The sequence below is a fragment of the Formica exsecta genome, unplaced genomic scaffold, assembly GCF_003651465.1.
Source record: "Formica exsecta isolate Colony F162 unplaced genomic scaffold, ASM365146v1 scaffold26, whole genome shotgun sequence".
NCBI lineage: Eukaryota > Metazoa > Arthropoda > Insecta > Hymenoptera > Formicidae > Formica > Formica exsecta.
The window spans coordinates 3,551,851-3,568,688 of record NW_021849866.1 but is presented as its reverse complement, the minus strand read 5'-3'; the positions used below and the strand labels follow the sequence as shown (position 1 = coordinate 3,568,688).

Sequence of the window (16,838 nt, the reverse complement as noted above, 5' to 3'; positions counted from 1 at the left end):
ACAGCCTCCAGTCGCGAAAGTTACGTCACTGCTCGAAACCGTGTCGTTTCGCGGAGTCACCACTCTCGATCCCCTCGTCGATCCGTTCCGAGAAGTTCGAACGGCTTTTCCGGTCGACGTTTTCCCCTATTGTCCAGCATCCGGCTGTGTAACATCTTCACCGTGCGTCACATGACCGCGAATGCACGCAGTGATGCGACGCGTTGCAGCATCCCTTGAAAGATCCTTGGAGATCCAGAACGGTATACGAGTAGATTTCTTCGCGCGATGGGATAGAGATTCTCCCTCTCTCTCTTTCTTTCTGTTGAATAGGATTGTTGAGATTCTCTCTTCTTTTCTCTCTCGCGACTGTTCGCTGGATAAACGCGAGCGCGCGCGGACGGACTGTGACATCATTGAGCGTTCCAGGTACGGGTGACGGTCTTTTTCTCATCGTCGAACCGAACGTTTCAAGCTACGAAGGATTATTCCGTCGTTCGTGGCTGACAGGGGAGAGATTGAGTATCTAATCTCTCTGCGTGTGCGATTAAATACCTAATCTAACGCTTATTCATCGGGACACGGCGTCTCGGAAGCTAAAGGAAGAAGGGGAGAAAAGGATTCCTGATAATGGGTGGCCGCATTCGTTTCCCTCGGAGAAAAATTATCTCTTTTGATGAGACAATTCACGCCTTTATAAAAGATGTACTGGAGAGTTCGCAATCTTCATAATCAAATAACAGTCGACTAATTACGTCAGAATAATATGACATTTATATCTTTCATTTTTAAAAACAGAACAAAACTGGCTTTGCACATGTGTTATTAAGAGGCAAAGATTGTTTTAATACAATTAGCTTTGATTGAAAATGTAGATTGTTGCCCTTTATTTGTTTGTATAATCGAGGACACGCGACCGCCGAGTTTGTTAAGGGAAGAAATGTACTGCCTAGCGAGATTTTCATATCAAAAAGATTACAGACGGAATAAAAAAAAAAAGGAAAAATGTGAAACACGAAGAGAGAAAAGTAAAAAAAGAAGAAGATAGAACGTCACATCAATAAAGTGACGTGAAAGCAAGCGCAAAGTGGCGAGAGAAAAAAAGCGCATCTAAAAAAAATAGAGAAGAAGAAAATGAGATTTGATTAAATCAGTGCAAGCATAACGAAAAGCGAACACGATTCTATCCTCTACACTAATAAGATTTTAAGAAAATCGGGTTATCATTTCATTGAAAGATTATAAATGATCGATTAACAGTTATTTGGACAAAAGAAAGGATTACGTGACCGTTAAGGATTGCATTATATGTGTTAATACATCTTCGGGGCGTCACGGGTTAAAGAAGTACAAGGCAACGCTCCTCTACTTTCTCGCAATCAGTTATATCACATTCTCGTTCCTCGCTCGGATAGGAAACTAAGGCTGAGTTGCACCGACGATTAAAGTCAGCTAATCTTTCACTCGCGTTTTATCTAATACAAAGTGCCACGAACAAAAAGAAAGAATATCATATAATAAAGAATCGAGTAATAATTTTTTATTAATAGAGAATCTCTCTATTAATTCAGTTATTTTATTTATTATATTTCGAGTTCCGATTGGCATCAGTTTTTCTCGGAGAAAATATATATCGCGTGATATAAATATTAATATCAAAAATAACTGTGCGACTCAGAATAAAGAACCGATCAAATTTTTTTCTTCAAAATTTCGCGGTACTTTGTAAACCACAAATTTTCAACGTTCACTCTGTGTAGAAAAAAGATTAGCGTCAACGTTGATGCAACCGGCTCTAAGAAGGCACAGTCGTTGAGTTAAGAACGTTAATGCCGCTCTAAACATCAAAGAGACGAAGAATTTCCCAAGCTGTTCGTTCGCTTCGCTTTCGCCGCGAGACGACGAACTCGACTCGAACGATTTTTCGCACAGCAATCTTGCGGAAAGGGAGAAAAGAAGATTGAAATGAAAAAGAAAGCAGCGGCGTCGAGGCTATGCAGCGATTGATCGGGAAGAGTCCCGAATTGAAGAAGGTCGCGATAGGTAGCTAAGTGGTTATCGAGTACGTTGCTGCTGCTGCTGTTTCTCTTGTTATTATAGCGATGCTCTACTGCGATGCAAACGCAAGCGCGCCGATTATTTCGTTCGTTTGGCTGTGCTTTTTTTTCGGGCTGAGCTTGCTCTTTTTTTGCGCGCGCTCGGTGGGGCGGCGGCGACGGAGTGTGAGGGATTCGTGCCTGTCGACGACCCACTCATTTAATGGGACCACTTGTCAACGACCACCTCATTTACTGCAACATAACACACACGAGAACTATTAACGAGCGGCGGTGACCTAAAGAAAAAAAGAATGGAGAACTAAAGTGGAAAAGATTCGTAGTGTGCAAGGCTGGCTATTTTATAGCGCGCTCCTGCATCCTCCTCTCGACATCGGCGATCTGAAACGATCGGTCCTCGGATTAATCGGATGAGATTTGCTCAAACGAACGAATGTACGGATCCTTGCGAAAAGAAAAGGTCACAAAATCGTTGCAGTTTTGCATAAAAAAACTGTTCCTTTTGATAAAAAAAATTATTGTGTCTCGACGATGCGTTCTTCTTTCGATGATACAATAGTAACAAATGAAATAAAGTGTACGAGTTTTGATTCGAGTAAAATCAATATCCTTATTTTCTTATCATCACAATCATGATATAATTAGAAACCTACTGGCGCGTACAACGTAATAAACAAATAAACGAATAAAAGTATCAATTAAAGATGGACAAATACTGCGACAATATTCTAATCATTCTAAGCTAGTCGTACATTCGTTCTCTTCCTTCTTTTCCGTCATCTCTCGATCGGGAGATCGATCTGGACGTCCGATTGTCATGCAGACAAACGTGCAAACGCGGCAAGTGCGTGCGCGCGTTTATGTGATGCTTGTGGCGGTGCGTGTGTTGGGGGAAGGAGGGATGCTTTAGTTTCGCATTCTCGGGGGGAATTTTTTTTTCTGTTATAAAAGACGTCTCCGATCCCTCTTCGAGAGCAGCTCGAGAGTGTAGTGTGAGTGCTGAGTCGCCGAGATTTCTCGGCTGCGGCCGATTATAGGTGTCTCTCTCTCTCTTTCTCAAGATTCGCCCTACGCCCATTCGGTCTTTATTTTGTCGGCGTCACTGACGGTGCCACTGCAATCATACGAGGGTAACATCGATTATTCCACCACACGCTAAGGCACTCTCGCTAGCTCAGCTACGGCAAGCCACGCGCCTCGTTCACTACGGAACGGGATGCAGCTGCTAATTGATGCAAGCCGCTGGTGACGGTGATGCGTTAGTGCGGCGGTGTGAATGTGTGATTAATCGTGAAGAGAGATTATATATCTAGAATTTTGTAAAATGAACATACATGTGTATTTATGTATGTAATACAAATGTATTACAATAAACCTTCTTGAACCTAAAATTTATACGGATCATATGCAGGTAATAAGGAATAAAAAATATACGGAAAAATATTCTATATATTACATCTATTCTAAATTGTGGAAACACATCATAACAAAAAGAATATCACAGAATCTTAATACCTCTTTGAAAATAACCGAAAGTAATCATGTATGCATATTAAATTTTCATAAAATATATTTATAATAATATTTTAAAACATCCTACAAATATCCTGAACCATCCTGGACATATTCAGGATGATCCTGAGGACGTTTTGTGCTGTCTGGGATGGCTATCCTACAAGTAGCTCATTTTTTAAATGCATTTCGTGTGACATGTTTTGCGTTAGAGCGTATAGTTAAAAGTTAGTCTCTTAAAATTTAAAAATTATATTCTTAAAATTTCGACATTACCTGTTTCATCCACGCGCCCGTAGTCGTTCTCGAAGACTGTCCTTCCTTGTGACTGTACAGTTTGGCACACCAGCAGGCAGGAAGTTAATAAAAAGGGGTGTCGAGGTCGCGTTTTGTATCACGGGGGTGATGTTTTTCAACTTCCTCGATTTTAGGACTTGGGTCATTCTGGGTTGACAGTTATCACATCGGTTCGTTTTTCCAATGAACGCATGCAAGAACTCCAAACACAATTTTCCGTAGGAAAGAGGGCCGAAGAGAGGGGGAGGGGGAGGACACATAGTAGCCGCGATAATGGAAAGATTCGAGGACTCATTATGTCGAAAAAAATGGTATTTCGGCATCACCGTTAAAGGTGTTTTATCTTCCGAAATCTTGCCTCCACATAAGCAAACTGTTCTCAAGATGGTCCCCACCGAGAAGTCCTTGCAAACCTTTCGAGATTTATTATATCGAGAAATTCCTAAGATTACATATATATGTAAGCAAAGGCTGCCTTAATCATTGGATGAGCGGACCGTAGTCCTAATATTTTGAAATTATTGAGTAATCTGTATAATTTTAATTTTAAACCTAATAATTCTCTACAGAATATATAATCTTTTCACGTAACTTTAAAAATATTTGATAAAAAATTTTAATCTTACTTCTTTATTCGTGAAAATACGAGTAAAAAATAGAGATTTAATTTTCATTCTAAAATTCTAACTTTATATTCACGATTAGTAGCTTCGTACAACTTTGGCCCACGCTTGAATGTCTTAAGCCAGCTGTAGTTACAATGAGCATTCAGAATCTCGTGAAAGGGAATAACAGATAAAAAGAGAAAAAGGCAAGAAGTTAGAGTGGGGCTTTAGGCATACTTAGGGATACAGACTAAACCAAACACTTATTACGGTCAGCGGTATATTAAGTGTTCAGTTCTGTGACAGTAAAATACGCGAGCGCCAGTTGACAAATTGAAGCGAAAGTCACCGGCGGATCAATAGGCTAATCATTGAGAATCGAGACACGCACATTAGTAACACATGATTCTTTTTATTATAACAAGTAATGCACTCTAAATCGTTCCACATCGCCATATATATACTCTCACTTGTTATAATATCATTCCGTACGAGCTTGAATTGAATACATAAAAGAATAGACAAAAAGATGAATCAGACGATAAATAAAGAAATTGCGAACACCAACAAAAAAAATGGCGATAATTATGACGTAATTATATTTATCATATATAGACTGGATCTCGTAACTCGCGCAACAGTCGGATTCGTGTTATATAATATTTTTCTCTTTATTTATTTTTATTTTTTTCTCATTTCTACGCGAATCTGATTACACCCAGAACCATAATTGCCGGGTATCGTTCGCCGCGAAACGCATCCGCGGCGAGTGTGTATACTTCAAATCACTCAATATTATAGTATTCCATAAGTTAATAATATTAATATTTACTTTATTATCGTTAAAGAAATATAGGTACTTCCTGCAGGAAACGTCACGATTGTAGTCTCATCGTCGCTGGACACTGCGTTTAATTGTCTCGACGTTACACAAAGATCGATGAGAAATATTCAACGATATCAGCCACGAGTATTTAACTTTTGTCGGATAAAAAAAGTATAATTTGTTTTTAAATTATAATTCATAAATTATATATGATATGTTAAATATATGTGTAAAGAGACACAATTATAAATATAAATCTCAATTTTTCTTTTCATATTCAGCATCAAAAACTAATCGAAATATGCATACTCAGATTACAATTTTCATTAAACAAACTCATCGATAATTGCATAACGTCACGCAGAGCTCTTTCGTCGAGATGACACTACTCCGTCATTCTCGATCAAACGTAAAATACAATACACAAGTACTTACAGATACATCGTGGACAAAGCAGAGATTCGGACGCAAAGAAGTAACGAGCGACGAATCCCGAAGAAAATAAAAACTTTCCTTTTTCCCGAGAATTTTTCCCTGTACTATTTTACTAGGTTTTCAGACCTTTAAAGGTTTAATGATTTATGAATTTTTGGGAGCTTTCTCGAGATTCGTCGTATGCATTATCTCGCACATCCAGACTCCCCGATTAATTTCGCCAAATTTATTGAGCGTCACAAAATTGTATTAGATTCTTTGTTAGTGCGTAATAGCGCTAACTCGTTCGGTCTGATTAAGTTTTAATTATGCCCATACCAAAGTATCACGCCTTAACCGTTGCTTCAATTATTAATATATTACACTAATATATTAATAATTAAAGCATATATATAATTAATATATTAATAATTAATTAATTATATTACACTATCGTGCCTACGGCACGATTCCTGAAAGGCGCCTGCTACGGCGCAATTAAATTATTATGCGTCACGTGCGGAAAACGCAGCGGATGCATCCGCTCCTCTGCGGAACACATCGTCAGTCTTGTTGCGTTTGCAATGTCCGAGGAGCGGAGCACGTGTTGCGTTTCGCACGCTGGATCGCGGCGTCTTACGGCGATCTCTACGAAGATCCGGATGAACCTTGGATCGTACACTGTCGATGGAAGTGTAAAAGCTATTCTCGAAACAATTTATCATCATGTGTCACGATATAACATTGCTCTTGCGCCGATTATCTTCTCTCGGATCGAATGTAACGAGGAAACTAAGCTTTAGAAATATCATATTGTGAAAAATAAAGATTCTTGCTAAACGTGTCACTAATAAATGGAAAGAGAAAGAAATCGAGATTAAGACAAGCGCTTTAACGCGCTAAATGCACCGTTTAACGCATGTATTTAAGATGCGGATCATATGCTTGCACCGACAGAATACGCTCTAAGGGGTGAACTGACTAAGCGGTCAGATGCATCAGAAGGCCCACGTACTCGTGACGACACCGATTATTCGTTTCATGTGTGGCGCGTGTAGCTAAGGCAGTGACCGAACTCGTTTGTTCACTCAATCGAAAAATATTTTCAATAATAATCAGAGATTGTTTTTCCTAATGCAAAAGTTCTGAGGATCGGCGATGTCTGCATATTGATCGTTTGAAATTATGTTATAAACGAGAAAATAAATGGGAAGCTCCATCCGTAATTTAAATTCCAACAAATAAATTTTCGTCAATGAAACTATATCACAGTTCAATGAAGCAGACTCAGCGATGATCCTTAATAAAATTTTGTATATACATAGAGAAGGGAGCCACCAGAAAAAACTTTTTTTTCCGCCAAAAAATAGCTGTAATAAATAATATATCATTCCTGAAGCAATCTTCTTCAGTAACAATAAAAAACCGATTTCTTTTATATTGATCCATTTTGTCAAATTAAATTGTATGTTTCAAATTGAATATATTATTTTAACATTTTAAATAATCTATAAACTAATTTATTATATATTAGTAGAAAACAATAATTCTTTTGAGAATCTTCAATCCTAAAGCAATTTTCTGTGTATTAGTCAAAAATTATTAAATTCATTTGTATTAGCCTCCTCTATATATTCATAAAATTTCATTAAAATCAGAATTTTGCGATTAAGGATGTCGTAAGTTTAATATGCACGTGCTTAAAATAAAAATGCAAAAAGCTTTTCGGGAGTAGAGACGGAAAACAATGATATATGCGTCTAGCTAATTATTTTATTATCAATGATGAATTTATTTAAAAAAATTCTACGTCGTTTTATTAATTCTACGAGCAACATAATGATATCACTATTAATGAAAATGGATAGTCGATCCTGACATTGAATATGTTCATGTTTGGAACACTGCTCCGATAATAATGTATATGAACAAATGTACTAGAAAATCTATGGACTGTGTTTTGAAAAAAATAATGAGATTAATTATATGATTCCTCTGCTTGACGGTTGCCTTATTCTACACTTACGAATCTCTGCAGTTCATATCCGGAAATTAGCGATACGCGAATCTATGTTGTACTGCATAAATCTTTCAAATACATAAATCACATACACATATATATATGTATATATATATATATATGTATGTATGTATGTATGTATGTATATATATGCATATATATAATACGTTATACACATAAGAGACAGACGCTATCGCAAACCAGAATGAGAAATGAGAAGAAATCCTACTGTGCCGATTACGATTGGTTAGAGATGTTAATATTTACAAAATTTCATTTCACGATTTATCGCGCTTGTAGAAAGAAAAATTAGCATAATATACGACTCGACGATCTTGATGGAAAGTTAATTCATAAAGACATTGAAAACCAAGTCTTCTGTTCTCTACTTAAATGAATTAACAATATATATACTGAGCGCGCATATTCTCTGAAGGATGCGCGAAATTGAATCGTTCGTTAATCGCATGGCACAATAGGATACATAATAATTAAAAGGAATAGATTACAACAAGAGAGGATCTTACAAACACGTGCTGTTAGTACCGTGCATGGATTATCTCTACAGGAAGGAAGACACGGTATGCAGAACACAAAATGAGATCCGTTAGTGCGAAGTTCTTGTATTCCCTTGAAATTTCGGCAAACGCTCAGACAGCTTCGGTTCTGATTTCGGGGTCGAAACAGGAACACCAGACACTAAGAATCCATCAATAAATGCGATTTATAACAAGCAACATCAAAAGCAACATAAAAGAAGTGTAAGCGGAGAATTTATGAAACGTATATGTTAATCGCGTAAACCAAATATTATGCTAATTTAATGCATGCGTGGTGCATTAAACTCAATCTGAAAATAAAAATCAGAGGAAAAGGTAGTCAAATATAATATAGCCACTATATAATATAACTACTATAGGAATTGTTCTTTCCATCCGCGTTTCTGCCGAGTGTTTTATTGTCTTCGTTGTGTAAACGCGCCTATTACTTTAATAGAAATGCCTCTGCTCATGTCACGAATGTATCATCTGCGCTGAAAACCGAAGTTATTATTCCCGGTACGATTATAACATGCTGTATTTTGTACTTTCCAAATCGATGAAGATTAATTATACACTCCGCGAACATGCACAGATATAAAAGTTTATGTTATAACATTATTAATATCGGCGAAAAACGCAGATGGAGAAATGCGTGCAATGAATCAACATGAGTTTTAACTGCATTGGTGCACTATAGGACTGGTGCCACAATTTATCCATTGCTAACCGAAGAGTGCTCAAGAAAAAAAAAAAAAAAAAAAAAAAAAAGGTACAAAAATAATAGTACACAGAACAAGGATTGGGACGTTTCAAACACATCTATCGGAAAGAACATCTACGAACAATTTCGTATTGGTTGCAGAGGAAATTCAATGTTCAAAAGGCACTCGTAGAAAATAATTTAACGATCACAATCTTTGATTTACGCTGGGGTTCTTTCTTATGGATCACTCGATGCCACTCGAAACCCGTGATCGTTGAACGACGTCAGGGTACGGTGTGTGATGCGGGCATGATGGGCCTTGGTGGCGTATCTCATATACATATGGTTGTACTAACACCATGCACAACAGTCAAATTTGTTAAAATCTCACTTGAACGCACTCTGTTAATAACTTATCTCGCGCCTTCCCGCGTCACGGTGGGAAGAGCTTCGGTTAAATGCAATTGCGAGTCCAATTTTATAATCGCGGATGCTTTTCCATAGGAAAAAAACATCATCTGCTAGATTAATATTATTATTATTTCGCGGACGTTCTATATGGGACAAATATGCAACAGTCCAAAGAACACAGCCCACATTAGAACGATCCAATGCACGGTGTAAATTGGATTCTCACCGTCTGTGAATTTTCTGGCAATGAACTTCAAGGTTTCGTCGAGAAGTACCACTGGAATGGAGAACTTCATAACGGTAAGCCATTCTTCACACGTCAACGGGGTCACTTGGAATACGGACTGAAACAATAGAGTTAACGATTTTTCGAATTCTTGAGGTTTATGTGCTGATTTACGCATTCTGAGCTGCTGGAAGACTAAGACTTCTCGGCCATGCGCTGTTGCAATCTTGATATGTACTTACCGAAAGAACATCGACATACAAGATGACAAAATGGAGTGTGAAAGAAAGAGCCATGGAGGCGATGAGCCACAAATTGGACCAAGGCGGCATACTGATGAGCGATTGATTCTCAGACAAGCTATAAAAGAATATAGATTTTATTATAACCCTGAAAAAAACATGATTCTTACAGAAATTACGTAACAAATTTTTTCTCACCTGTTCATGGCGTTTAACATTTCAATAGTGACTAACACAGAGAGAGCCATAGTCATGGGGTGAGGGTCAGAGAAGATCTTACAGTTAATACCCTTGAATTCCTCTCCACCACCAATGCACGCCAAGTGATGAGTCTATATTTTGTGTAAATAAGTAAAATTACATTAAATTTGAAAAAAACTTGATTCCGATAATTATCAAATAATAACGAATATAATTATAGCGGTGAACAAATTTTAGTCGAAACTTACAACTTGATAATAGTTCAGTTGAGGACCATTCGGACTATACATGAACCACCAAGCAGCCGAACCGACAGTGGCAGCGCCTACATATCCACCAATAGCCAAATAGCGGAAAAACAGCCATCCGGAAATAAGTGATTCATCAGCTTTGCGAGGGGGCTACAAAGAACGCACAGTATTAGATATAGTGTTCGACAATACGGCCGCGCATATCATTTATTATAGCACTCTTTGACTTTACCTTGCTCATAATGTCCAAATCAGGTGGATTGAAACCGAGAGCGGTAGCTGGAAGACCATCAGTAACCAAGTTGACCCATAAAAGTTGGACCGGGATCAGAGCTTCAGGAAGACCAAGGGCAGCAGTCAAGAATATACTGCAAAATAACGTGAAAATACCAAGTAAATTCGACTCTCATTGTAATCTTTCTCACTGTATACTTGTATATCTCGTACCTGACGACTTCGCCGATATTGGAAGAAATAAGATAACGAATAAATTGTTTCATATTATTATAAATGGCACGGCCCTCTTCTACGGCGGCTACAATGGAGGAGAAGTTGTCGTCTGCCAACACCATCTCCGAAGCAGATTTCGCGACCGCAGTGCCAGAACCCATGGCGATACCAATCTCGGCTTTCTTCAAGGCGGGAGCGTCGTTTACACCGTCACCAGTCTGCGAATTGATGCAAAATTACTTTGCAATCTTCTAAGAGAACATTTTATTGAATGATAAAAATATTGGCTAAAGATATAAAAATGTATATTTACATTATTAATTTAAGGATAATAACAATCCACCTTGAAATAATTAAAGTAAGATTTCCTGAAACTTCAAGACTTACCATGGCAGAAATCTCGTTCATGCTTTGTAGGTATTCAACGATCTTGGACTTGTGAGCCGGTTCTACACGAGAAAAGAGACGAGCTCTAGCGCAAGCAGCTTTCTGCTCCGATATCGGCAAATCATCGAATTCACGTCCAGAGTATGATTTGCCAGTGGTGTCTTCATCCTCTCCAAAGACTCCGATACGTCGGCAAATAGCTTCAGCAGTGGCCTTATTGTCGCCGGTGATGACGATTACGCGGATACCGGCGGCGCGGCACCTAACAATCGAATCGAATACTTCCTTGCGAGGCGGATCAAGCATACCTACTACGCCGATGAACGTGAGATCCCTTTCGTATGTATAGAACTTGGTAGAATCGCCGAGATCCATCTCGTCGGGCTTCATCGGATGATCGGCAGTGGCGAGAGCGAGACAGCGTAGGGTATCTCTACCAGTTCCGTATTGCCGGGTCAGGTCCAAAATGCGGTTCTTCAGAGTTGAAGTAAGTGGCACCTTCTGACCACCGACGCGGCAGTGCGTGCACCTGTCTAGCACACCCTCTGGCGCACCCTTGACGAATAGTTTCGGTCCGTTTCCCAGCTTTGTTGGTTTCAGAGGCACGCAATACGACGACATGGACTTGCGATCGCGTGAGAATTCTAGTGTGAATTCCTTCTTCCACTTCGTCTCGATATCTTGCCTGACGACAATGGCGCCAGTTCGGCGATCCAGGCCACTCTTCGGCACACCGAACGGATTGACCTTCTCGGCGAGAACGATTAGGGCGGTCTCTGTGGCCTCGCCAACCTTCTCAAATGCTTGTTTGAACTCGTTAAAATCGATAGCGGAGTCGTTGCACATGATGCAGATGGTACCGATCTCATGCAAAGTCTCATAATCCTGTCCCTTGATCTTCTGTCCCCTCAAGAAGATTTCACCGATGGGTTCGTAAGTCGATCCGGTGATCTCAAATTCGTGGAAGCTGCTGTCATTACCATCGATCTTCTCAAAGATAAACATTCTGCAAATATATAAAAAATTATGCGTTAGCTAGCTAGTATTTTGTATTTAATTTAAGTAACGGGAAAAAAAGAAATTATCTTACCGGCTAACGGACATCTGGTTAGTCGTCAGAGTGCCAGTTTTGTCAGAGCAGATGACGGACGTGCAACCCAAAGTTTCTACAGACGGCAAGGATCGTACAATAGCGTTCTTCTTGGCCATACGCCTGGTACCCAGAGCCAAGCAAGTCGTGATAACGGCGGGCAAACCCTCAGGAATAGCGGCTACAGCGAGAGCGACGGCGATCTTGAAATAGTAGATGGCACCCTTGATCCAGGATCCACCGTGAGCCGGATCGTTAAAGTGGCCGATGTTGATGGCCCACACGGCGACGCAAATCACCGAGATAACCTTTGACAACTGTTCGCCGAACTCATCCAATTTTTGCTGCAATGGTGTCTTGATCTCCTCGGTCTCCGACATCTCTGTACGAATCTTACCGATGGCCGTGTTCAAGCCAGTTCCAATGACGACACCGCGGGCCTTGCCAGCGGCAACGTTAGTACCAGAGAACAAGATGTTCTTCTTGTCCTAGAAAAACACAATATCGACAAAAGAAACTTAATAAAAATTCTGAGGAACTCACCATAATACAAATTAAATGTATAATTGAGTAATCATGATGCACACATAAATGTCATAAATAAAACTTTAAAACTTTTTCATAGATATTGATACAAATTGCGTATAGTGCTTTTAATTTTAGTGGTAATATTTATACAGCTATAACTTTACCAACCTGATTGACGGCGCGTGGGTCGGGCACGGGATCGGTGTGCTTAATAACAGACACCGATTCACCGGTCAGAATAGATTGATCAATCCTAAGAGTGGTCGAGAAGATTTTGGTAAGACGGATGTCCGCCGGGATCTTGTCGCCGACCGATACTTCCACGATGTCACCAGGCACGATCTCTTTGGCCCGGATCCTCTGGACGCCGGCTTTGTCCGATCGTACAACTTTACCCATTTCTGGCTCATATTCCTTGAGCGCCTCTATCGCAGACTCGGCGTTCCGTTCCTGCCAGACGCCGACTACGGCATTGGCGATGAGAATGAGCAGGATAACGAAGGGTTCGACGAAGGCCGTGAACGCATCCTCGTGCTCTTCAAATAAGGCTAATACCTGAAGAACAATAGGTAGCCAATAGCAAATTAGCAAGGTTTGAAAGAAAAAAAAGGCAGACAGAAATTTAATATGTTAAATTTGTGTTATTCAGTTGGCTATTGAACGATCCTTTTCGAAATAAAGTTTAGATTTGGAACTTGTAAAAAATGAATTTCAAAAATTCATAAAAAGATATAAGAAATTCGATCTTATCATATTCACTTTGCAGTAATATCAGTTAATACATCTTAGAAAATAATAACAAGAATATATATATATTATATATAAAATTAAGGATAAGTTGCTTAAAGCGTACATGTTCCGCTAAAATTTTCTTCTCAAATTTATTATGGCGATAAACTGACTTACATGTACTTTAGTTTTACAATTTGCAAATTAAATTCCATAATAAATATTATACATTTCTCTTATGCGCCAAGAGAAAATCAGATCACCACGGCTACTTGAAATCAATATGCTATTTTTTCACTTCTCGTAGAAGATATATTTAGCCTCATTTACCCTTGAACCCCGGTAAACATATAATTATAATGTTTTTAGCAACGCGGCATACACCAGAAAATTTGACAAAGAAAATTTCTAACTTATTTCATGTTATCATAGGTTTCATGGAAGATTAGGTCGTCTATGACTTTTTCCTGATAATCCGTAATAATAATGATGACCATATTTATTTAATCTTTTTTGTATTATACTTTATATTTTTTATTTCTTTTTGAAAGATGTATTTGTTTTTTATATTATTTAGATCTTATACTATAAAAGATATATTTATATAATAGCGTACTCTCTATTGCATTTTATACTTACAAAAGAAATAATAGCGGCTAATAGAAGAATCTTAACTAGAAGATCATCGAACTGTTCCAGAACGAGTTGCCAGATGGATTTTCCTATAAGCAAAAAATTAATGAAATATTAATAATCTCGCGTAATGCGCAGGAAAATAAAATTTAAATAAAATTTGAAGAAAATGTATAACAAAATTCGCAAAATTTATTTTCATGAACAAATTTCGGTATTATTTTATCATACAAATACTTCTTTGAAAAAATATTGTTTTGCGGCATATTGACATTAAATCTGCATAAAAATCGTAAAATGTAAAACAATTATCGAATTGCATGTAATCTTTCAAATAATAATAATAATAAATTTAGCTTAATATCTTTAAATAGACTCAAAATTAAACTAATTTTCAAGTTATAATAAATTTGTCGCATAAATGTCGATGTCAATTCTCAACTATGCTAAACAAACAGATTTATTAATTGTAATACACAACGATGAAATCAATGTCGAATGTGATTGACATTCAATAGGCAAGAAAAATATTTTCTTTCGAATAATAATTATAAATTAGGACACGTTGCACGAGAAAAATTGTTTGTTTCTCTTTTCATCTGTTTTTCTTCGTCCATATTTTATAACAATTCGATAGAATACTATAACGTAAGTATTTAATGTAAATGTCTTTTTAAGCGTTACGCTCAGATCAGAAATTATTTTATCTTTTTTCGGCAATATTATGATTATCCACTTTTAGATCCGATTCTTTATAGTATAATTGAAAAATTAAATAAACTATGTTTACAAAACGCGAGCTATCCATACACGCCATATCTATAGGTATTATTTTAATCTAAAGTAACGTGTGCTTTGTGACGTGGACACAGAAGTTAATTTGGTATTACGAGGAAGGACCCTCGTAAAAGCAGACGCAATCTCATTTCGACACGTTCAACGTCAGCGAGCACGTTGAAGGAAAATAGTATATATATCGAGAAAGAATAAGATATATTAGTCAGCGGCAAATCCTTGACGAGTAGCATCTTTTGCTTGCACGCAATTGACGTCATGTCATCGCTCCACAATTGACGATTCTATTAATTATACTTATATAGCAGCGGCGAAAAGAGAGAGAAGCGGAATTGATGATTGCGGCAATTGCGAGAAAGTAGAGATCTTTCTCTTCATTTCTTCGCATTTTTTCATTGTGTATGTGTATATGTGTGAGTTAGATATAGTATTCGTTTTTTTTTCTTCGCAATATTATCAATTTTTATATTTAAAAATTATAAATAGTAAATCAAAAGTTTCGAAGTAAGATAAACGTTATTCAATAATTTTCTATATATTTTCTGCAAACATTTCATAAAATATGATCATCTCTCAAAATATAAGATCATCTCTCCAGCATCTTAATGCATATGTTTGGACAGTGCAAATATGTGTAACATACACATTTCGTTACATAAATTGCACGTAACGTCTCGCAGTACACATTCCACCGCGTCTTGGAAATTAATATCGTGGTATGATGTGCTGCATCGATATATATTTCTCTTCGTCCTCCTCTCTCTCTCTCCTTATTCTCTCACCTATATGCATATATGGCAACATGCTTCATTACCGGATTCAGTGTGTGACAATAGACATTGTCATCCGGTCGATAGAGCGTATATACACAGAAACACGCACATGCACGATGGATAGGGCGCGACGACGATAATTATACATTGATAACCGGTTGCGCGATTAATTTATAACAGGTATCTCATTAATACAGCCTTGATCGTTCTCCGAAGAGGTTTCAAGATTTCGTCAGATTACATTAAAAGCGAAAAAAATAATATCCACACGATAAACACAATGTCTCTGTCTCTGCGCGCTCTTTTAAATTCTGATAATATATCTGTTAGCATATTCTTCTCTTCTATATCAAGCAAACTTTTGCTGCGAAGAAGAAGCACAGTTCGTTGAAAATACTGTTTACAATTCGTCAATCGAGAATTTGGAATGCTAATTTTCTGGCGAACCGGATTTTCCGAATAATACTAATTACTCGGAGATTAAGAGATCGTTGATTCGAACAAGCGCAATTTCACACAATTGCGAAAGAACGAAATATGTATGCCTTCAATTTATCTTTGTGGATAAGAAAATTATATCGCTCTCGAGTTTCGCGAAAAATCATATTAGCCGTTCGATAAAAAGTTTCCGTCTTTCGAAAACCTTATTTCTGCATTATCGAAAGAGATTTGTAAGAACACGCGCCGAAATATTCAATTATGTTCAAACGATGTCAATTGAATTACACGCTGTAGTCTATCTTATCATCCATTTAACTTTGACAGACTTAAAAATATTTAATGTCGAAGACTGTGTGTGTCTCACCGATCACCGAAATATTACATCTCTAAATACATGTATCTCAATAACACATAATAGTGTCAATAAACAATCTAATTTTCATGCGATTACTTATATGAATAAAGAGAGAAAATTAATATCGGTCAAATAGTATAGCAAAACACAATATACATACATGTTTATTAAATTTAACAATCAATCTAATGAAATATCAGCTGTTTGGTTCTTAACAAAATTCTGAGATTTAATTTTAACTTAATCTTTAGTTAATCCTTGCAATTTAATTAAAATATTAACAAATAATTACAAACTTGATTGTTGCATTGTATATGAATATACAATAGTATAATAAAGATAATATAAAGTAAATATAATATAAGATATAT

General features: G+C 37.4%; 1 protein-coding gene across 5 annotated transcripts in view; it reads right to left on the bottom strand.

Moving 5' to 3' along the window:
• Positions 1-650: 650 nt before the first annotated feature.
• The window catches only part of LOC115236715 (calcium-transporting ATPase sarcoplasmic/endoplasmic reticulum type), a 40,658-nt gene continuing 24,470 nt past the window's right edge, over positions 651-16,838 (bottom strand). For 3 of the 5 annotated variants that reach the window (XR_003884233.1, XR_003884235.1, XR_003884234.1), the window contains exons 4-14: positions 14,110-14,192; positions 12,910-13,296; positions 12,214-12,701; positions 11,124-12,129; positions 10,734-10,954; positions 10,519-10,654; positions 10,284-10,436; positions 10,033-10,166; positions 9,835-9,952; positions 3,825-9,710; positions 2,139-3,150 (exon numbers count right to left, since the gene is read on the bottom strand). Coding sequence is in view for 2 of the 5 variants with exons in the window: in XM_029809339.1 (XP_029665199.1) it covers positions 2,236-2,270; positions 9,593-9,710; positions 9,835-9,952; positions 10,033-10,166; positions 10,284-10,436; positions 10,519-10,654; positions 10,734-10,954; positions 11,124-12,129; positions 12,214-12,701; positions 12,910-13,296; positions 14,110-14,192 (2,879 nt within the window). In the remaining 3 variants the exon portion in view is untranslated. Of the gene's footprint in view, positions 3,151-3,824; positions 9,711-9,834; positions 9,953-10,032; positions 10,167-10,283; positions 10,437-10,518; positions 10,655-10,733; positions 10,955-11,123; positions 12,130-12,213; positions 12,702-12,909; positions 13,297-14,109; positions 14,193-16,838 lie in introns of all 5 variants that reach the window. The other 2 variants (XM_029809339.1, XM_029809340.1) reach the window with 2 other exon arrangements.